General features: G+C 38.0%; 2 protein-coding genes across 6 annotated transcripts in view; one reads left to right on the top strand and one right to left on the bottom strand.

The window, feature by feature from the left end:
* Positions 1-1,811: 1,811 nt before the first annotated feature.
* Positions 1,812-12,502, top strand: tbrg1 (transforming growth factor beta regulator 1). Of its 5 annotated transcripts, none has more exons than XM_052531215.1 (15): positions 1,812-2,081; positions 2,542-2,681; positions 4,748-4,805; positions 4,889-4,971; positions 5,069-5,105; positions 5,384-5,446; positions 8,191-8,403; positions 8,477-8,547; positions 9,385-9,617; positions 9,701-9,840; positions 9,963-10,109; positions 10,312-10,409; positions 11,248-11,358; positions 11,446-11,600; positions 11,895-12,502. In XM_052531215.1, the coding sequence occupies exons 2-15, from the start codon at positions 2,566-2,568 to the stop codon at positions 11,978-11,980; spliced, it is 1,611 nt and encodes a 536-aa protein (XP_052387175.1). In that variant the 5' UTR covers positions 1,812-2,081; positions 2,542-2,565; the 3' UTR covers positions 11,981-12,502. The 5 variants fall into 5 exon arrangements, with proteins under 5 accessions (XP_052387175.1, XP_052387176.1, XP_052387173.1 ...); XM_052531216.1 differs by lacking the exon at positions 1,812-2,081 and adding an exon at positions 2,238-2,396 and having other exon boundaries at positions 8,221-8,403; XM_052531213.1 differs by lacking the exon at positions 1,812-2,081 and adding an exon at positions 2,238-2,396.
* Positions 12,503-16,452: 3,950 nt separating this feature from the next.
* Positions 16,453-22,989, bottom strand: part of LOC127934030 (protein jagged-1b-like) — a 49,483-nt gene continuing 42,946 nt past the window's right edge. The window contains exons 9-14 of the mRNA XM_052531208.1: positions 22,699-22,812; positions 20,950-21,063; positions 20,638-20,684; positions 20,357-20,524; positions 18,920-19,070; positions 16,453-18,825 (exon numbers count right to left, since the gene is read on the bottom strand). Of these exons, the coding sequence (XP_052387168.1) occupies positions 18,392-18,825; positions 18,920-19,070; positions 20,357-20,524; positions 20,638-20,684; positions 20,950-21,063; positions 22,699-22,812 (1,028 nt within the window). The 3' untranslated portion in view covers positions 16,453-18,391. The remainder of the gene's footprint in view (positions 18,826-18,919; positions 19,071-20,356; positions 20,525-20,637; positions 20,685-20,949; positions 21,064-22,698; positions 22,813-22,989) is intronic.

The raw sequence follows: 22,989 nt of genomic DNA, 5'->3' as shown, positions 1-22,989 counted from the left end.
ATATATGTGGCCTAATGGTTAGAGAGTCAGACTTATAACCTGCGGGTTTGAGTCTCAAGTCTTCATAATGTGTGTGTGCACTTGGATGGGTTAAATGCAGAGCACAAATTGTGAGTATTGGTCACCATATTTGGTCACATTTCCATTGCACATACTGTATATGTAAAATGTTAATACAGTAATATACGATTCATTGATCCAGTTACATTATTCATATCATTCAGTCAGTCAGATTATAATTAATCAGTATCATGCTAGAATAATTATTTCCATTACACTCCAGTCTATCAATTAATATCTTGTGAAGTGAAGAGCTTGTAAACAAATCCATCATGGCATTTTTACTTTAAAATGTCTGATGAAAACGCCCTGTCCATAATCCATAGAAACTCTTCCTCCAGCGAAAAAGAACATCCCCTGTTGTTCTCTCACATCTAAATTCACCAATTTGTTTAAAAAAGTTTTGGACAGTTTTTGCTTGTAAATAAGTGCTTGATCTGAGCATATTTTTCTTCTGATTCAGACTTTTTCTCTTAACTTTTCACCGCAACAGCCTGCAGTAAAAATTATAAGAATTTATTAATTATATACAAGCTTTTCACTTTACTATTTGATGGACTGGAGTCATTTGGATTATAGTGATGTTTATTATCATGTATTGGACTCTCATTTTTTACACACGGTGAGTGATCCTGGTCTGGAAAAACATTCCAATAAACCAGTCAGAATTTGGATTTAACTTTTCAGGAGATATGTTTTAGGCTTATGATCAGGGGTTAGCTATCATTTCCCAATGATTTTAGGAATAAATTATGAGTAGGGTTAGGTTTTGGGGTAGGGATTGTGTCTATATTTTTGGACAGTAATGTTGATCCAGGATCATGAAAAGATGTTGATCCAGGAACATCTTACTTTATACTAATTCATAATCATTTGCATTGGTTTGACTTGATTACACGCAGCTCTTCACTTTCATTAAAATAAATTAAAAAAATAAATAGAAAACATACATTAATTCAAGTAGCCTATGTTTTAACTTAAGACTGCTTGTGAATATAGTATGGTGACCAAACGTGCTATATTCCCAGGACACATTCTGGCCAGGATTTCTATATTGCCTAAAATACCCAAGTTTTGGCTTTGTTTGCACTGTGGGGACCAATTATTGTATGTCAAAGTACCGTGAGAGCTCTAGAGAGCAGACGGCCATTCTCTGTAGATCCGTAGAGAGGGAGTAGACCATTTTCTGTAGATCCCACATTCTCACACACCGCGATTGGTCAATTACTTACAATGTCTGTATTTGTCAAGTGCTAAATACCCTCAAGTATGAAAACACGAAACCAAAGCAAAAATGTGGATATTTTAGACAATATAGAATTCCTGGCCAGGACGTGTCCTGGGAAATGGCACTTTTGGTCACCCTAGAACAGTGATCCTCAAATCTGGCTCGCGAGATCCAGTTTCCTGCAGAGTTTAGCTCTGACTCTAATTAAACACACCTGCCTGTGATTTTCGAATGATCCTTAGGACACTGATTAGCAAACTCATGCGCGTTTGATTAGGGTTAGAGCTAAACTTCGCAGGAAACTGGATCTCGCGAGCCAGATTTGAGGGTCACTGCCCTAGAACAAGGATCCTCAAATCTGGACCTTGAGATCCACTTTCCTGCAGAGTTTAGTTCTAACCCTGATCAAAACACACCTGAGCATACTAATCAATGTCTTTGGGATCATTAGAAAATCACAGGCAGGTGACTTGGATCAGGGTCGGAGCTAAACTCTGCAGCATTGGCCAAAATAGCTTAATTATTATAGGGAAGAAGAAAGTCAACAGTAATGTGGTTTGTAGACCATTTGGGATGATCACATCCTGAGCAAATGGTGACCAATTGTAGAATGGGAATGGTGTGGGACACTGAGACCACCAAAGACAAAGGAGTGTCAGAACTTAATTAACATAGATACTATAGCTGTTGCAAGAGGAGCAACTTCATTTACATGAAGGGTAGTAAAATGAACATGTATAAAAGGTTTGAACTTAGGATGTTCTGGCTTCTTTTTGACTCCGTTGAACCCAAGGTACTACATGTACTTCTGTGCTGCAATAAACATCTTCATCAAGTTCTTTAATGTCCTCGTCACTTTTTCTTACAGGTGCCTACAATATAGACATTTTGTCAGTCCTTAACTTTCAGTGACGGGATATGTAAATATCCGATAGGTGGCGCTGAAGCTCCCAAAACGGTGTGCTTCTTAAATGTGTCCCCCGAAACACTAAACAATTCAGCTAATCGATCAGTGGTTCCCGTGAGCTCTGAGAACCATAGAGAACAGATATAGAAATTGTCAGCAATTTGAGGCTTCCGTAGAAGATGCATTTTTCTTTTCAGCACAGTAAGTTACACACGCAGTGTGAAAAACCGCGCGAGATCACAGGTCGCTCGATATCCTGACTCGCAGAATGCATTGCTGGACTGTGTGTTGTCCTGTTTTTAGCTTAGCACGAGTAATGTTGTGTTTTATTTCTTTCCCGACATAGCTTTAAAACACTGATCGGACAGTGATGGATTCCCTGAACTTTGAGTCCGAGATGGAGGCAGACGGGCAGGGCAATTACTCTCTGTTCCCAGCGCTGGACAGCATGAGCAGCCTGACTGGAGCCGCGGAGAGTCTGGACGCGTGAGTTTGTTGGCCAGAGGATGAATGCGTTATTGATGAAAAATCCCCTTCACTTTAGCACAGACGCCTGAAAAGCTGTTTTGTATGACTGCACGGAAACACCCCCAAAGGCCATTGTTGTTGATTTAGGACATGCTGCCAAGATATAATTTGGTGTGCCGTAAAATAAGTACAGCGGTTACCGTGGTGGAATGACGGAATCAGACATAAATATAAGTTACGTGTCCCGCGTCTGTGGCGCTTCTGTGGTGTTAGCACTTTTGTTTATGTATGATGGTGACTCGTGCTTCTGTGTCAACCATGCACGTTGTGTAGTAATCATTCAGCGTAATTTTATTATATCACCATACTATTGCATTTGAGTTGATATAATATGGTTCATTTATATTTACTTTGATTTTAGGATTGTTTTACTATGACTCTCAAAAAAAAAAAAAAAAAAAAAACTCAAGCTTCCCACCGAAACAGCATTTTGGCCATCATAATTACTTTTTGGCGTACCAATGAGTAGGCTATTTATTAAATAAATACTATAATTTTTCTGTTAAGTTATAGTTATAAAGGTTATAAACGTAATCTATTGTTTTCAAAGACTTGCATGTGTTCATATGCATTAACACATTTGTAATAAAGTTGGAATTTAGTACAATTAAATATAATATTGAAATGTACTGCAGTTAATTAGAATTACATTTATAAATTACAATTATGATCAAGTATTTTGCATGGGCTGAAGTATGTAAGTCATGTTAAAATATGTATGATTATTTGATCATTTGTCAAAAAAATTTTTTTTTGCTTACCCTCAAGTTGTTCCAAATAGTATGAGTGTCCTTCTTCTGAAGAACATGAAAGAAGATATTGTGAAGAATGGGGGTATTGACTATGGAAGTCAGTGGGGACTAGAAACCGTTTGGTTTTTCTGTATTCTTCAAAATATCTTCTGTGTTCAGCAGAAGAAAGAAATTCATACAGGTTTGGAACAACTTCAGGGTAAGTAAATGTTGACAGAATTTTTGTTTTCGGCTAAACTATCCTTAAATCATGGAGATGTCTTTTTGACACCTGCATTTACATCTGCAAGGTCTATTTTTGTGTGTGTGTGTGTTTGTGTTTGCTCACCTGCAATACACCTGTAGGATGTTTCCTAACGAACGTCAAATAGACATTTAGAAAATGTCTCGAAGACTTTTATTATTTAGAATGTATGAAAAACTGGCGTCTGGAAGATGTTAATCAGATGTTTGTACATGGCGTATGCTCTCTAGGGGTCCGTTCTTTGTACGTGGATGACTCAGTTATCTGAATTTTATTGTTGACGATTTGACATGATCCAGGATTACTTCTGAAAAGTTTGATGCATGACTGTACCAAATAAGCAATAGACATTGAAATATTTAATGTCTCATACTCTGAGTCTCAGGTGCTTTCCACTGGACACTTTGTTTTGGTTCTTTGAATTCGGGTGAACCAGAGAACTTTGGTAGCTTCCATGAATATATGTCAGGTATAGCACAAACAAGCTGATGTTTTTCCCAAGAAGACACCTGCTCCCAATGAGAGGGTGGAATAAAGGTTATTGTAGATGAGTATCACATTTGCACTCGTGTGATTTTGCACTTCGCCTACAGCTTGATATTTCTTAACTATGTGCAAATGTGAGACAGTCTCAAATGGGCGTTTTGACCCATATCCTGAACTTTAGGGATATTCTCTAGGCTCCATCACACAGTAAGTTGTTTCTCTGCCTCATATTAGTCATCAATCGACTGTATGAAATAGCAGATATAAATGTACATATATATATATACTTAAAAGATTTGAAGCAAACATTCAATAAAATTAAGTGCATTTTGTTTTTCACAAGTGCTATGCATCTTACAGGGTTTTTTCTTTTTTGTATCAATAGTTATTTTATTACTTTAGAAATATGATAAATAATAGTTACACTGCTAACTGAGATTTCCTCATTACTAGGGCCTACAAAAACAAACTATTGTAGATGTATTTGAAATATTTTATCTCATTTACTGCTGCTCTTTTTTTATATATTTTTTTTCTCTCAGTGAAACCCCTAATGAGGTTGCAGATAAACCGAATCTCACTTGGCTCGACGCTGCTCAGGTGAACATCTCCCTTAAATCATGCTGTTGTTATTGCACGTACATGTCTTGTAATCAAGTCACCGACTCTTCTGATTGTTTAAGATTGTTCTTGAAGAGGCCGGGCGGCCCATGCACATCAAGGAGATTAAGCAACGGATCATCGATCGTGGACTGGTGCAGTCAAAGTAAAGAAATTATTTAAGAACTACTCAAATTTCCTTCGGCTTTATAACGGCATGCACAAATGTAAAGATGAACACTGCTTCTCTTACTATTTCACAGTGCAAAGTCAAGCCTCGAGGCAGTCATGTATCGAGAGGTGAGACTCGCAGTCCAGCTCAGGTTTATTTATGATGCCGTCATGCTGTTACCTGTCAGTCATGTTCCATTTTTTACTTTATGCTTTCCATTCAGTACCAGTAATGTGTTTAATTTAGTGCATGCTTTCATTTGTATTTGTCTATCATATTTGCATTCATGAAAGTTTTAGAATGACTAATATAGGAGTAAAGGGTGAAGTCAGAGCAGTCTGTCGCTAAGAGAGCCTAAATGAGAAGTAGTCTGCAGCGTTTGCTTTAGTTTTACGGTGTGTTCCAGACTCAGAAAGGGAGCAGACGCTTCAAGAGGATTGAAAGCAGGAATGGAGTTTTTGCCCTGTTGGTAAGTCAGTTAGCTGTCAGCGTTTAGAAATACTTTGTATTAGGACAGTGATCCTCAAATCTGGCTCGCGAGATCCAGTTTCCTGCAGAGTTTAGCTCCGACTCCAATTAAACACACCTGCCTGTGATTTTCTAATGATCCTGAAGACACTGATTAGCAAACTCATGTGGGTTTGATTAGGGTTAGAGCTAAACTTCGCCGGAAAGTGGATCTCGCGAGCCAGATTTGAGGATCACTGTATTAGGATGAAAAGCACCATTGTTTTTTTTTTTTTTTGCAACTTTTTTAAACTGTCCAGTCATCATTTTCTTTTTGATATGTGTTGTTTGGAGTCCGTGTCAAACAGACAAACATGATAATTTCTATTTAGGGGCCAAGCACCGAAGGTGCGTAGGACCCTCTTGTTTTTGTTCCGGTTCTTATTAGGGGCCAAGCACCGAAGGTGCGTAGGCACCTATTGTAATCGTTGGCGTTATTCTTCTTCTTCTTCCGCCGCAAGTCTATGGCAGCCCATAGAACCGGTTGCGGGAAAGTTGTATAATTTGGCACACTGATAGAGGACAGTCCCAACATTTGAAGTCTCTATCTCTTACTCTCTAGCGCCACCACTTGTCCAAACTTTCAATGTTTGTATGCTAATAACTTTTGAACCGTAAGCCAGAAAATGGAAAAAAAAAAAATCGCAAGGTTTAGTTTTTTCGCTATTTTCAATTATTCGAAAAACCTTCTTTTTCGAACTCGTCCTAGATGGTTAGTCCGATTGCCACGAAAATTATCTCAGATCATCTTCAGACCAGGCCGGCAAAAAGTTATGGAATTCAAGTTGATTCGTCCAACCGTTGTCGAATGACACGTAAACAACTTTGACGAAAAGCACGCAAAAATGCACGCGAGGCTATATCTCGGCAACGCTTTGTCATATTGAGACCAAACTTGGTGTGTGTTATAATAAGCATGAACTGAGACTACCTGCAGTGTTTCGACACAGCACCACCTAGTGGTCAGGAGATGTGAAAAATGCATATTTTGGCTTATAACTTCTGAATGGTTTGGCCAAAAATCACACAACGGGTCTCTTTAGATTCAGTGAGTCATGTCGAGTCGAATGATATCCAATTGTCCTGTGTCGGCCATTTTAGGCATCGGCCATTTTGAATTATGTTTTAAAATGCTGTATTTTTGAACGCAGCATCGTATCGTTTCGCAAATAATTACAAAAATATTCGGCTCCATGCCCTGAAGGTACTCAAAAAGTTTGGTGGCAGCGCCACCTTGTGGCCAATAGTTATAATGAAATATCACATAAATGTTAATAACTTTTGAATAAATTAGACTATTAAAATTAAAATGGTCTTGCTATATTCTGTGGGTAAAGCCGAGAGCATTGATACCAATTATGTGAAAATTGGCCATACTTCCTGTCCGGCATTTTGATTAACGTTGAATACCTACTTTTTCGAACTCCTCCTAGACCGTTAGTCTGATTTTCACCAAATTTGACGTGAATCATCTTCAGACCATGCTGGCAAAAAGTTAGGGATTTCGTGTCGATATACAAAACGGTTCAAATTTAGCGCATCAACGAATTTGCTGGAAGGGTGCCAAAATGCATTTCAGGCTGTATCTCTGCAACGCTTTGACATATTTGCCCCAAACTTTGTATGTATCATCGCCACCTCACACTGACCATGCCACATAAATTTGGTAACAGAGCCACCTATTGGTCAATATTAATAAACCATTCATTAACAATGAATATTTACACATTTAAAAATGCTAATAACTTTTTATTGCATTAGCCTATTGCATTGAAATTGTGCTCAAAATATTCCCTGGCTTATGCCGATAACATAGATACCAAATATGCCAGTGTATGTTGAACTTCCGGTCCGCCATTTTTATTTATGTTGAAAACCTATTTTTTTTAACTCCTCATCAACCGTAGGTCCGATTTTCACCAAATTCGAATCAGATGATCTTCAGACTATGCTGACACAAAGTTATGGATTTTGTGTCGATAGACAAAACCGTTTTTGCATACCACAGTGACAAAGTTGAGGCACAATGAGAAAATGACACTTGAGGCTGTATCTCTGGAATGCTTTGGCATATTAACACCAAACTTTGTGTCATTGAAAAGTAACACAGAGTACACCAAATTGATTTTATAACAGTGCCACCTATTGGTCAAACTTGATAAGCCAAGTAATCATGCTACTAGAGGTGGTATTTATGATTTTTTTTTTTTTTGCCATTTCAATTACAATAATCCTAAAATTGCTGTTATTGCTCGTTAATGCATTTGGTGAGATGCTCCATGCCATGCTAAGCTCCTACATTTGCCATGGGAGTGCTTGGCCCCGTAATTGCTGCTTGCAGCTATATTTGTATTTGATGTTATTTTTACTTCAAAGGTGAAGTGTGTGTTTTCGCCCGGGCGTTAAATATTTATTTTCATGAAATAAATATTTGCCCACACATTTCATCAACTAGATGTTGACACTGGACAATAAAAAACAAAATAACTGCTGTTTATAATCTTCATAAAGTTAGTTGATCTTGGTCTTACTTTGAAGATCACACTCAAAAGACACACTTCTCTTTTAAATAGATTCAAGCCATTTAATTTAATTTAACAACTGTGGGAAGCTGTAATAAACAGTTCTTCTTTTTACCAGTCTGACAAATAAGCTCTGTTGGATTTATGTTTGTAAAACTCTTTGATTTGTAACTCATATATGCAGACTGATGAAGAGAGACAGCATGCATTGCAGGCATTCTCTGCCCAGTCCACCTTCTCCAGCTCGGGCTCCGGCTCGTCCCTGGGACCCCTGCCTTCTCCAACGAGCCACACTGAGTCCAGGCCTAAGGTCAGGAAGGGCAATCGTAAGAACCAAAACGAGAAGTATCGGCTGAAGTACATTCGTCTGCGCAAGGCTGCCCGTGCTATGATATTTGTAAGTAAAAGTTAAGCCTGCTTTAGACTTTATTATGGTAACCATCCTTAAATTGGGCCTCTTTGACTCACAGGAAAATGCAGCGTTATATGATGAGATTGCTCACCTGGAAGAGAAGTTTGTCCGGGCAAAAGAAGAAAGGAGGTACATCCAACACTCGGTTATCTTTATTACAAAATATACCTGATTGAATATCAAAATTGTAATTATTATTTTAAAAAGATGAAAATCATTGGAGCTGTTTAGTCCAGTTTTGTATTTGACATATATTTTTCCAAACTCTTCATACTTTTACAAAATTTCTTTTTTTTTTTTTTTCTTCAAAAGAAACAAATACTTTTATTCTGCAGGGATGCATTAAAGTGAATATACATGACAGTTAAGAAGTTTATGATGTTACAAAAGATTTCTATTCAAAGTAAATGCTGTTGTTTTGAACTTTCTCCTGGGAAAAAAAAAATCCTGACTCATGAAAAACGCAATGTATCATGGTTCCCACAAAAATATTAAAATGTTTCCAACATGGATAAAAATAGGAAATGTTTCTCGAGCACCAAATCAGCTTACTAGAACAATTTCATTTTACAATGAAGACCGGAGTAACGGCTGCTGAAAATGTAGCATTGTATCAGAAATAAATTGCATTAAAAAAAAAATTTAAATAGTTATTTTAAATATTTCACAACATTATTTTCTGTATTTTTTGTTCTCATAAATGCAGCCTTGTTAAGCATGAAGAGACTTATTTTGAAAATAACAATGCTGTACATGTATGTAAACCAAACAAGCCTGAGTTACCTTAAATGTTTAAGGGTTCATAATAGCTTATAATAATAATATTAAAAAAAGGCTTATATGGTATGTTTTAGTATTATTTGTCATCCGGATCAAATACATAAAAATAATCAGCAATCTGAATAACCATTAGTTGCATTCCCGACCCCTAAGGAAGAGGCACTTATTTTGGCACCGTTTCTCCAGATTCCTGCTGAAGTCTTTGTTGCAGTATCAGTCTCTGGCTGAAGGAGAGTCAGTCCCGACCCCCAGCTGCAGCACACACCCACCCGTCACATTGAGCTCCAGCACAGCAGGGGGCGCTGCTCTTCCAGGCAATCACAGCCAGGCCACGGGACTCTCAGCATCTGAAGACAGCCTTTTGAAGAAACCCAAAAAAGAAAGAAAGGAGAGGGGAAGAGAGAACAGCAGGGAGGAACGTGAGTGTCTTCTACGATATAAGCGTCTGTATTTTGAGACTGCAGATTCAGTAGTTACTTAAGGTTTATTTGCTCAACTTCAGTTATGAAGAAGATTTGTAAGAAAAGGAGGGTTGTGGAAGGCGGACTGCGCAAGCTCGTGCAGCCCATCTCGCTGGATTCTTCCGGGAGGCCGGTCTTTCCCATCGTTCTTGGTGGACTCACTGTGTACAGCCTGGGGGAGGTCAGAAAGATGTCCAGCTCTAATGTGATAGTGTAAAGCTCATAACTGTTGTTTTCTTCACAGTAAGTGAAGTAAATGTTTATCTATAAGAGGTTTTTAAGAGTGAAATGTTTTTATCGTAGATCATCACAGACAGGGCTCTGTTTCATGATGAAACCGCCATCTATCCCGTGGGGTTCTGCAGCACCAGGGTTTTCGCCAGCATGAAGAACCCTGATCTGAAGTGTCTCTACACCTGCCAAATCAAAGATGGTGGTCAAGGACCACAGGTGCACAGTTATGCATATGATGTAGACACATCCTGCAGTTTGACATGCCTTATTCCATTTAAAACATCAGTGCTTGCGCTTCTGTAATTATGGCAGTAAAAGTGGTTTAAAAAAAAAAAACCTGGTTATGAGGTTGTCTGTAAACATTGACTATATGAGCTAAACAGAAACTTTAAAATCTATTTTTTCTTGTTGTATTTAGTTTGAGATTGCACCTGAGGATGATCCACAGAACGCAATAGTGGCCTCATCAGCCCTCACCTGCCACGCGAACCTGCTCAAAGCCATTGCTGCCCGAAGGTAAAGTCCTGTCTGGAGATTTACTTGGGACAGATTTTTCTTGGGATTTTCATGACAGTTAAGCTGATTTCTCACCAGAAGCCTGTTTGTTTGCAGTTACCCCCACAACCATTTAAAAATTCACAGGATACATTTCCAATATTTTCATCACATCTAATTTATTTTCATCTCCCCCAAATCCTCATTACTGTAATGCTATATATATATATATATATACACACACACACACACACACACACACACACACACACACACTCATATATTAATTCACTGATGCTCTACAGTCAGCAGCGTTAAATCGAAAGCTCATATACTTACTTGAAGCAAACCCACCAAAATAAAAGCTTGCTGATTTTAAGTTTGAAAATGAAAAATTAAAATGATAAAAAAATTAATTTAGGTTCAAATTAAAATATTTAAAATAAAAATTTAGCATTTAGTTTACTATAAAATATTTGTGAATATTTTTATTTTAAAATATTATAGAATTATCACACTTTATTTCGCTTTTTTTTTTTTACTTAATGAAGTTTAATATTATCACTTATTAATTTATTTTGATTTTTATATAAGGACTAAATCAAATCTCCAAGTTATCGTATGAGAACCAGGCTAAAAAACATGTGCATCCCTGTTTATATATTAGTTATACACTATTGTTCAGACGTTTGGGATCATAAATATTTTTTTTTTTAATGATCCTGCATTAACACCCACCCCCTTTTTTAGTCCAAATGAATGTGACCTGGGAAGTATTTTTGATTACCCCTATACCCACTTCACTATTTGTACTACACAGAATATGTTCCAAAACTGATCATAATGTTTCTTATTCTAGGGGTAAACCCTTGACCAACATTGTCCCAACTGGAGCAGACTTTTTTGGTTTTTCTCACCCCACCATTCAGAACCTGATCCAGAGCTGTCCTGGGGCTCGCAAGTGCAGCAAGTGAGGAACAGTCATTTTTATTCTACATAATCATAACAATTTATTAATGACACAATGTTAAAGTATCTCTCTTCCTCTATACTTCAGTTATCAGTGGGTGCGTTTTGAGGTCTGTCGGCCTGGGGACGGACAGGTGGCACATGGCCTTTCGGAAGATGACGCATCTGTGAACTTCGAGTCCTTTCAGCGAGTGCAAAGCTGTGAGGAGAGTCCGAACCTTACAACAGAACACAGCAGCACAGGTCAGACAATTACCACAAACCACAACAAAAGAGTTTTACCTAACTACATTCTCAAGTCACATTGACTTATAAAGTTCTTTATACAATACAGATTGTTTCAAAGCAGCTTCACATCAATAACCAGAAAAATAACAGTATTAATGTCACAAAGGGCATTAATTATTAAACAAGCTATTAAATTCAGGTTTAAGCAGCTTTAGGTACCCAGGTTTAAATGCTGAAGCAGCTTGTAACCATTATAATTAAACTGATGGGCTTAATGAGAGATGTAAATACATTTTGTTTCTTTTACAGTGCGACCACAACAAGCAACAATCTCGACTCATCTTCTGAGTTCAGCAGCACTGCAGACTTCTGTAACTTCTCTCTCCAAAACTTGAGCTTATTCAATCACCTTTATCTGACAGTGAGCTCAGACTAAAGTGATTTGTATCCAGATGGAGTAATTATAAATAAGCCTATCATTTTATAATGTGTCACTCAGATCTGTAGTAAGAAACCAATAATGCTGGTTAGACTGGATGCATCCCTGCATGTCGCAGTATGGCTTTTAGACATTTTTACAGAACTAAGCAAAATCCTTGTCAGGTCTGTTGTTATTCTTTGTACTTTTAATGTGTGTTATCAAAGTGTGCTCCTAGTGAACAATATGTGAAATACTACAGATAAAATGATGGGCAAAATCAGCCTTTAAGCGTTTAGTGTTACAGTTTAAGATTTCCCCTTGTTTTGCCAGTTCTGTAAAGCTTAAAGGCTCGTTCAGAAGCTACAGAATACAATAAGCAAAGCCCTTTCGGCTTTCATCTTTCATTATGTAGGTCATTCCATGTATGTGATGAGAAGGCTTTGTAACTTGAGCGAATAATGTATTTCATAAAGAAGTCTTTCGACATCACACCTAAGCTGGTATTTTTGATACAGTGTCTTTCTTTGGTAAATGTAACATAAATGCTTTTTTTTTATCTTGTGGGAAAGAGAAGGAAATGTATTCTAATCTTTCGAGGTTAAAATACCTCAGATAACCACTAAACGTCACTGTAGAGCTGTGAAAAACACATCTTGCACCTCACAGACAGTTACTACAGCAGGAAGGCTCACACAGCTATTGCTTATTAAACAGAAGATAAATGTACTTTATAAATCCTCTTCAATCTCCAAGAGTTCATATTTTGTGTGTTATGTCTGCATTAATGTGAATATATGCATCGATTGTACATTTTTGGTAGTTGCTTCACATCTTGATGTTATTTTAAAAGCTTTGAATACTACATTTTTAGTCACACTTAATATTTTAATGCTTTTTTCAGTTAATCATTTTATTTGCATGTTAAAGTTGTTGACCCCCTTTATGCTTTGTTTTGCCGATGCAGCTCCTGGTTCAAAGACAATTCATGAATCATAACCCGCAAAACTGGCTAGTGTGTTCATAAGTGTTCCCAGACATGATTTTTCTCCTGCTTTTGTTCATTTCAATACTATCCTGTCACTCAGATGAAGCTGTTGTCGCTGTGGTTTGCCACATGGTTGTCTCTTGGGCACCTAGTCGAAAACCTCATGCCACTGTGACCTCACCCTGTTAAGGACAATTGACAGCTAAGACAGGAAGAATACTAATTCAGATGCTGAGCTGCTGGTCTTGAGTACAATGCAGGCAGTGAGGATAGGGCTGTGTATCCTGAATCACTGCAGGTGTGGAGGGAGGGGGATCCCAGCTTTATAACTGTACGTGTATGACAGTGTGCGCACTTTTGTGTTTTAAGAGGACTGAACTTCCTATGTTTCCTCACGGACGGGTGGGTACAGGAAAGCAAGAGTTATATCCACCCATTCCCTGTCTGTAAGAGGTTAAAGTTCACATTTGTTATACCCATGAGTCTGGCACTCTCACTCTGTGCTGACATCTGACTCACTTTCCCTGTACGCTAATATAATGCATGTCAGTACATGCGGACAGGTGAGGTTAGTGAATCACTATTTTGGATCTATTTTTACAAAAACAAATGCTTTTTTTTTTTTTTTTTACCATTTCACAAAGCGCTAGACCATTTTACTGTTTACTTGTTTTTATGATAAAATCAAGTACAATTATAATAAAAAAAAAGAGAGAACCATGAAAATGAAACGTGTAATCAGTGGTTTAAAGTATATGTGATAGAACTGTGTAACTATACTAAAAGTAATATTTTGCAGAATCTGTACTTCACTCGAGTTCTGATAAAACTGAATTCTTGTACTCGTCTACATTTGCACGGAAATATAACTATATGTACCTTTACTCCATTACAATTTTATGTAGATTTTAAAATACACAAGTAATCCTAATTTTAATCTTTCTGACATTTCTTTGATATAAAAAGATTATTTTCTTGCATTTAAACAGGCAATTTAATGTTTTGGTATAAATACTGAGAATATTTTTATTTGCATGTATATAGGTAGGTTGTCAAATTAAATGTGGAATATTTTTGCCTTATATACTCCAACTTTTAAGTATTTGTAATTTAATACAATTGTTTCACTACTTTTTACACTCCCATCAAATTACGTTGCTTAAAAGAACAGTATTTTGTGTACTGAAATGAAATGTGTTTATTGTGGTTTTTACAAAGCTCATTGGTCTGAAAAGTGAGGTGTGCTCTGATTGGCCAGCTATTCAGTGCATTGTGATTGGCCGAATGCCTGAAGCGTGTGACTGAAATGTTATGCCCCTTACCATACTGTGATTAGTGTCCTGGTCAGAACAACGGTGCCACAACAAAAAAAACATAAAACCCATTACAAATAAGCCATTTGTTGCATCCAGTAGGGACATACAGTGCCCTCCATAAGTATTGGAACAGTAAAGACAAAATTGTTCTGTTTGCTGTGGTCAATAAATCTATGATTAAAAGATGAATATGAGACAAAACTACAGAATGTCACATTTTATTATTGGGTGATTCAACATAAAGATGTTTTACCAGCTAAAATCAGCACTTTTAGAGTTTCATCTCCCTACCTGATGTGACCATAAGTATTGGATCAGTTGCCTCACAGGACTTTCTAAGAGTTCAGCTGTGTCCTGTTGCATCGATTCTTCAGATATTAAAAGCGGGGAATGTGTCTTATTGGTTATATCCATTGCTTCTGTATTCTAAGTCTTGCATTCGATGATGACGCACACAAACAAGGATGAAGACGGGGAAGCCAACTCTGAAAGAAAAGCAAGCAATTAGGATGCTAAAAGGAAAGAGGAAGTCAATTAGAACTATAGGAAAAACAAAGGGCTTGGAGAAATCAAGAGTTTGGAAACTACCGGTGACATCAGCAACCAGCAATGACCCGATCGGCTGAGTAAAACAACCATAATTGATGACAGACAAATCATAAAATACATGTTTGTAAAATCACCAACAACCTCCAGAAAGCAGGGATGATGCTCTGTCAATCTACAGACCGCAGGAGAATTCGACAAAGAATTACAGAACTACACGGCAAGATGCAAACCTCTGATTAGTACCAAAAACAGAAGGGCAAGATTCTTCACAAATATGAGCCAGTAGAGTTTTGGAACTGAGTTGATGAACCGATGAGACAAAGATAAACCTTTATCTAAGTGATTGGAAAGCAAATGTGTGGAGAGAAAAGGGAACTGCAAATGATCTTAAGCATACAACCTCATCTGTAAAGCTTGGTGGAGGTGCTGTCATGGCATGGGCATGCATGGCTGTCTCTAGAACAGGACCTCTTCATTTTAATGATGACAATGTATGATGGCAGTAGGAGAATGAATTTTGGAAGGGTACAGATTTTTTTTCTACCAATATTCAAGAAAATGCCACCAAACTCATTAGAAAGCACTTCATATTGGATCAGGACAATGACTCAAAACACCCTGCAAGTTCAGTCAAGGACTTTATCAGGGCAAAGAAATGTAAAGTCTTAAATTGCCCAGATCAATCTCCACATTTAAATCCAACTGAACATTAATTTTCATCAGCCGAAGAAGAGACTAATGACAAAAACTCCCCAAAACAAGCAACAGGCTGGGGAAAAGCATTTCAAAGCATAAGAGCAAGAGTCTGTTGATGTCTATGGGTTGCAGACTCACTGCTCTGATTGCATGCAAGGGATCTGCAACTAAATATTAGCTTTTAATATTTTACATCTGCCTTAAATTCAACTGTTCCAATACTTATGCTCACATCAAATAGTGGGATGAACTCTAAAAGTGCTGTCCTTTTTATTTGGTAAAACATGTATGTGTCGACATTGTACCACGTAAACATAAAACCTAAAAAATGTCTGCATTTTTTATTGGAGAAACGACAAACAACAATCGCTAATCTAAACTGCTCAAAACTTACATTTGAATAATCAAATCCTTTACATATGTAAATGAACTTATAGTCGGCATTGTAGTTTTCTCTCCCAGGATCAGGAAACAGTCCTCCATAAAATGCACTCCACACATCTCAATATTTGGGTCGAACTGTTCTGGAACAGTGTTGTAAATACAACTTAACCGCTGATTTCCAAGGCCATATTAAGACTTTTTATTTTCACAACGAAACAGCGACATGGCGCCAGCGGCAACAGAGAGAATCAGAGATTACGCCTTCTTTCTTTGCGTGAACATTTGGGTGGCATTATGCAAATCTTCTCACATCGTGACGTAGACATGTGGGGGCACGTTTAAACAAGGCGTTTAGGGGGGCGTGGACGACTCTTAACTATTATGACTTTAGTCTTTGGAACTTTACAGATTTTCTTTATGCAAAAAGAGCTTGTAACACTCCAAAGAGAAAGGAAAACTTTAATGAGAGATCAGAGATGAATCTGTAAAAAAAAATCTGTAAAACCATATGAGAGATGAATCTGTAAAAAGTTTATTAAATTTAACCATCCAAACAAAATGACACATACAGTAAACTGCTGAAGGGGTATATGCTCTGTGACCAAGTTTGTTTTTTTGACTTCACACAGATTACCAAATGGCAATTAGACAATAAGGAAGCGTCAGTAATACATAACAATATAAGGACATAAACAGGAAATTAAATCAGCAATTTTTGCAAGGAGTCAGCATACAAAAATGCTAAATTGATATGTACAGAATATGTACAATGGCGCTATATACATCCAAGTATTATAAAAATCATACATCTTGTACATCTCCAACATGACATGGCAATAATTAGCGAGATTGTAAGGATGTCACCTGGCACTTTTTCAGACGGCGCTGCTATAATTTCTACATAATTCCTTCAAATGTCAGTCACGGACACAAATACACTGTTTTTAGAGAAGTATCAAAAATTCAGGGAGCTGCTATAATGTGCATGGCTTTGTTGAAATTTATGGCAAACTATCCACAAACAGTCATACATATACACTTAAGCCAAGTTCAGACACGCAGACTGTTCTGTTCAGACTGTTCTTAAGCCAAGTTCAGACACGCAGTGTGAATGAGCAAAGACGCGATCTGAGAGAATCGCCGACCAGTCGACAATGCCCTTGATATCTGGACCTGTCGGCGATACAAAATCTTGCTGTCTGAAAAGTGTTCTGCCTGAAAACTACATCTGTGCTGACCCACAGCCAATGAGAGAGCAAGATACAGAGCAGCGGGGAGTTCAGCGAGGAGTTATAAACCACAATATCAGCAAGCATGGCTTCATTTCAGAAAAAGGCTTTCTTCTCGGTCTATTTGGATCCATGAAATGGAAGATACATTAGTATAAATTTAGCAGGAGCACCCGTGTCTGTTTGACATTTCATCTGAGCTATCCCAGTCTCACATGAAAACTCCGGTCTTGCACGTGTGATATCGCATTGTTTCCTTGTCCCATCTCGCGGGTGTTTGGTTGTGAAATGTAGTTTGCGCGCCAGACAGAGCTGTCGGCAATTCTTCCTATTGTAAAGTCATGCAGTGTGAAACCTTCTGTCGCCGATCCATCGTGCAGTGTGAACACAGCAGTGACTGAATGCTGGCTAAGATAGTCATGCAGTGTGAAAAGAACAGTGACCTGACTACTTTGAAAATCGTGCAGTCTGAACTCGGCTTTACACGCTCATAAACACACGCACATTCACAATCAAACAAATGTGTACAAATATGTAGGGCACACGTGTAAACACAATAAAATACAGTTAAATATCCAGGATTCAAAGAAGTTGAATCGCTGGGCTTAAAAAAACTTGCCGTTCTTTCAAAATAGACAGGGTCCAAAATAAACACTCACCAAGTGCAAAATGTGCGTAAAATGGCTTTGGGGTAAATAAAGTGGATGTTGAAATGAATGTTTTAAATCGCATTATACAAACAATAATCTCATCCTCTTTGATGTAATTATTTGATTAAAAATCAAACAGTCTACTAAATAAGTCGCGACTCGCGTGTCCTAGGACAACTTATTAACTAGAATTTATGACAATGACAACAAATTTTTTTTTTGATGCCATGTTATGATATTACTCACGTTTTTGTAATAGTGCAATTTCATCTAATTAAAAAAGTTGAATAATTCAGATAATAATACACAGTTTCATGATTGATTAGAAAAATGTATGGCTGTTAAATATTCTCAGTTTACCCAGCGTTGACAATGTGTTATAATTTTGGACCCTGTCTGTCCGTACAGTTTCTTCCGCCTGTGACTGTGCCAATAATTCCCTTCCAAGTTTGAGCCCTCTCTATAAAGCAAAGCTCAGGGGTCAAGGTTCACCAGCAGAGGTTGATTAAGATACATCAAACCCGACAGACCCTCTGAAGCAAGAAGTCAGAATCCTTCCCAGTGGTCAAAGTGCGGTCACACCTCCAGTTCCTGATTCTCTGCATAGTGGAAACGGTTTAGTTTTTCCCGTTCGCGATTGGAAATGTCCAGCTTTGGCCCGTGGGCTGGTTTTAGAGCTGGAGAGGGCACAGGTGAGGGAGGAAGTGTAAGTTCAATCTCTTCACTGCAGATCACTGACGTGGGCACTGATGTGGGCACTGTTTGGGCAGGAGGCAGCAGTGCCACGCTGTGATCAAGGTTACGGATGAGAGTGCAGAACTGCCGCTGGTTGTTAATGGCGTTGTCCTCAGACACATAAGTACGTAGCTGCGCTTTGGTCCGGTGGCGGTGGTGCAGGCGGGACAGCAGTAGTGCGCACACAGAGCAGCTGCCTGACACAATCAGGGACAATACACCCACCAACACCATATAAATACCGAACCCACCTCCACCTGGGTCTGACACTGCACCTAGATTGAAAGAGAGGCAGAGAAAGATCATTCCAACACCATTTTACATTCATATCTTTATGTGCCACCATGTTTCAATATTTAGGCTCCTAACCTTGGCAATGGGGTCCATGACAGGGACTCTTCAGGCTCAGGCACTCATTTCCAAAGTAACCCTCGGGACAGGTGCACTTGTAGCCTCCTTCTGTACTAAGGCATGGCTCCCCCTTCGGGCAGGGGTTGGGATTACAAAGATCCAGTTCCACCTGAGGTATAAGACATGTGATTAATTTTGCTGCTGACACGAGTTTTCATACTGATAAATTAAGAAGCTAAGCATAAAATACAATATTACAAACTAGAGCAGCATTTCCATGCTATATTAGTGTTTGCAATGCAGAAAAATAATATTAGTCATATTTAGCTGTAATGTAGATTACTTAATAGATGCAAGAATTTAAATAGGAATTAACATGCAGTATGTAAATATGCACAAATGTAAGGGAAAAAATTCACAATTGAGCATGCCAATATGCAGTGCTGTCATCGCTGTCGGTTAGATTTTGAATGACGTAAATTTGAACAATGTAAAAACTGGAATACACTCCACGACTTTTGCCCAGATTTGCAGTCTAGATTGGCTGATGATAGTTGCAGAAAGTCAGAGCCAGTCTGCAGATTTTAGTCAATGGGAGTTTACAGATTTCTTAGAAAATTGTGTTGTGTATGATGGACACAGGCAGAATTTTTTATTTATTATTTTCTTTTTTTATTCCATCTAGTTTGAATATATATTTTAGATATTTGATATTTTGAGCCAATTTTCTAGAAATAAGGCACGTTTCTGCATGGATTTGTTGAGTTCAGAAGAACTTGAAAGTCTGGTAATGTGTGATCCTCAGTCGTTTAGTGTATGATGCCTAGTTTTTCTCTGAAACCAAATCACAAAGTGTATGATGCCTAGTGTTTGAAAATATATTCAGAATTTTTTTTTTAGATGTGAAGAGTATTCCAGTCAACAGTAACATAAGAGTCATATCTGTGGTTTAAATGAGTAGTTTGTTGTTCTAAACCTCTATGACTTTTCTTTTTCTTTTCTTTTTCAGTGGAGAACCAAAAGAGAATTGTGTACATAAAAAAAAAATGATTTACTCTTTTCCAAGCAATCAGAATGAATCTTAAGCTTTAAAGACGAGTCTACAGGATGAGTAAATAACGGCACAATTGTCTTTATTTAGGCGAACCAACCAGCAAAATGAAGACTAACCTGTTTAATTTGTTACTAGTTTTGTGATGAATAATTAATTCACAGAAGAAGAAAAAAAAATCTTTGTAATCTTTAGTCAAATTCTGAAAATGTGCTTCCCTTCTGGAAATACGTTCCTTTGGGCAGAATATCCTTAACCACTCCCCTCCAACCGCCAATCTGCTGCAAGCCAGAGATTGTGAGGATGTGTGCTAAAATCAAGTATTCTCATTCCATATTCTATTTTATTCTTCATGTGATCGTTAAGCGTTCTGAGCTGGTGAAGAGAAAGCAGCCATCTCTCACCTCACAGTAGGTGCCAGTGTATCTCAGCGGGCAGCTGCAGAACATGCCTCTGCCTCCCTGACGCTCCTCACACTGCCCTCCGTTTACACAAGGGTTGCTGTCACAGGCGTTTACTGCTGTCTGGCACAGTTTACCAGAGAACCCCGGCAAACACACACACTGAGAGTCCTGCACATGCAACACACAGGTGAGCTGTACTGAAGGAGAAATACTTAAACCTCAAAGAGACTTCTCATCTTCGAGGTGCAATTATAAGCTTATTGGGGTGAATCACACCTTACCTTGCAGTGTCCTCCATTTAGACACAATCCCTGGCAGCTACCGTTCCCTGTTGAATAGATGATATTTAAATAGCCAACCAAGAGGAAAGCCACAAGTTTTACTGAAGAAAGAGACAAGCTAACTACATTCATCAATAAAGTATGAATCTGCAATGACTGTGTGAGCAGCCCGCATTAGGAACAAATTCACAACGAGTTCATCCTAAAGTCGTTTCCCACCACCACTGAAACGGTCATGTTTAATTTTAAGTTAAATCAAGTATATATATATATATTTTTTTTGGTTCTGTTAAAACCACATCTAATACTCACGAATGTCACAGTTTGGTCCCGACCAACCGGGAAGGCAGTCACACAAATATCCTCCAATCAGATTACGACAGGAATGGGCATTGACACACATGCCAGTCTCACATTCATTAGTGTCTGAAGAAGAGGAAAGAAGCACAGTGATGAAGTGAGGCTATGTTTTCATACCACCATCCTACTATATCTGCAGTACATCATAAATTTAATTGGTATTGTATGAAAATTTCATGAAATGCAATACCCGGATGGCCTTCTTTATTTGCCACAATGTGCAGAATACAACAAAACATAATGAGCTGGGTAGTGTGTCCCACACTGCTATGCACTCGACTTGACCTCCAATTTCCACTATAACTAATGAAGTGAAAGTAACATCCACCACAAATTTAAGCATCTTTTTCAGGACTGACAACAGTTAAGACAATTTATTTAAGATTGGATGCAAACTAACCAATGTTATTTCCAAAATTATACAAAGATGCCAGTAAATTATGCACATAATGAAGTTTCACATAGTATTTGAAAAATAAAAATAGGTAGCTGAGAGTGAGGTTACCATGGCTAAAGGATGCTCTTTGGTACAAGGGAAATAGAAATAATATTTAAAAAATTGCATGATAATTATAAACTATTATTACAAGAAATTACTTAATTTTTTAATTAGCCAAACGAGTCTAAAATAATTTACTTGCCAATTAAATTAACAAATTAAAAATTGAATTGTGCCATCACCACAGTCAACATGGCTCATTCAATCAATAGACTAAGATTTGTTTTATAATATTAACTACCTTTGAAAGGTTTGGTTTCATTAAGATTTTTAATTGTTTTTAAAATAAGTGTCTTGTGCTCGCCAAGGCTTTTTTTTTTTTTTTTTTTTGAGTGTGAGTGTATATTTTAGTAATTAGGACAATCTGACTCTTAGGTTCTCACTTAAATTATTATTAATAAAACACTGCAGAAAATATTAGCTCTACCCACAGCTGCCATCTCTTTATGCCTCTGGTCAAACACATCTCACTCTCACAGACAGATCTCTTCGTGCTGACGCTAACAGCTGTTTTCTGAGGTGTCACTGTGACACATGACTGCATTTCCCAGAGTGTCAACAGTTCAGAGAGACTGATACACTCCAGAGAGCCACAGCTGATTTGAGCCTCGGGGCAATGGAGTGTGAGAGAACCTCTCCCAGCAGTCCACAAAATCAGTGATGGATCCAATCACAGGTCCTCTTCATTCAGCAATTAAATCCACTGCACACTGTAGCATGAAATTGTCTGATGTGGTTTAATGGATAACGGTCAGTGGAGCGATGATGCTGCTGAATGTTTTCAATGTGGCTTGTGCTGATATGGAGTTTATTAAAACAAGATGTATTTACTTTCCCCAGAAAGCTGAGTTTCCCATCTCTGGAAAAGATTGTCATGATTTGGTGGTTTTAAATGGCAAACATGGTGGTGTTGTCATGGTTTCTGTAATATTTTTTACAGGGTTTCTTAGATTTAATTCCTTGGTGTCTTTCTAGTCCATGTAACCTGAGGGTGAGGTGAGAAACATGAGCATAAACACGAAAGAACAGGTGTTCTCATTCCAGACAGGTAAAAACAGACTGTGACAAGTTTAGGCAGGTAGAGGCAGGTTTCGTCAGGTGAGGCTGCGGATGGATACGAGCGTAAGGCCAAGCTAGACATGTGCGGACATGTATGAACAGCTCAGGACAGGTGAAGCTAGAGTCTATCTCTCAATACTTACCGAGCTGGCAGGTTCTGCCAGTCCAAAACGGAGGACACAGACACTGGAAACCTTGCGGCGTCTCTTGACACGTGGCCCCATGTCCACAGGGATTGGAGTCACACCGCAACAAAGCTGCAAACGAAAAGAACATGTTCTCTGTCTCATCATGGGATTTTACTGCCTTTAAATCTACTCATCTGTCCATCCATCCATCTATCTGTCTGTCCATCTATTCTATCTACTATCCTCCTTTCTATCTATATGTCTATCATCTATCTTTATCCATCCATCAACTGTATCTTGTTTCTG

The sequence above is a fragment of the Carassius gibelio genome, chromosome A18, assembly GCF_023724105.1.
Source record: "Carassius gibelio isolate Cgi1373 ecotype wild population from Czech Republic chromosome A18, carGib1.2-hapl.c, whole genome shotgun sequence".
Classification (NCBI taxonomy): domain Eukaryota; kingdom Metazoa; phylum Chordata; class Actinopteri; order Cypriniformes; family Cyprinidae; genus Carassius; species Carassius gibelio.
This window is presented reverse-complemented; position numbering and strand designations above follow the sequence as displayed.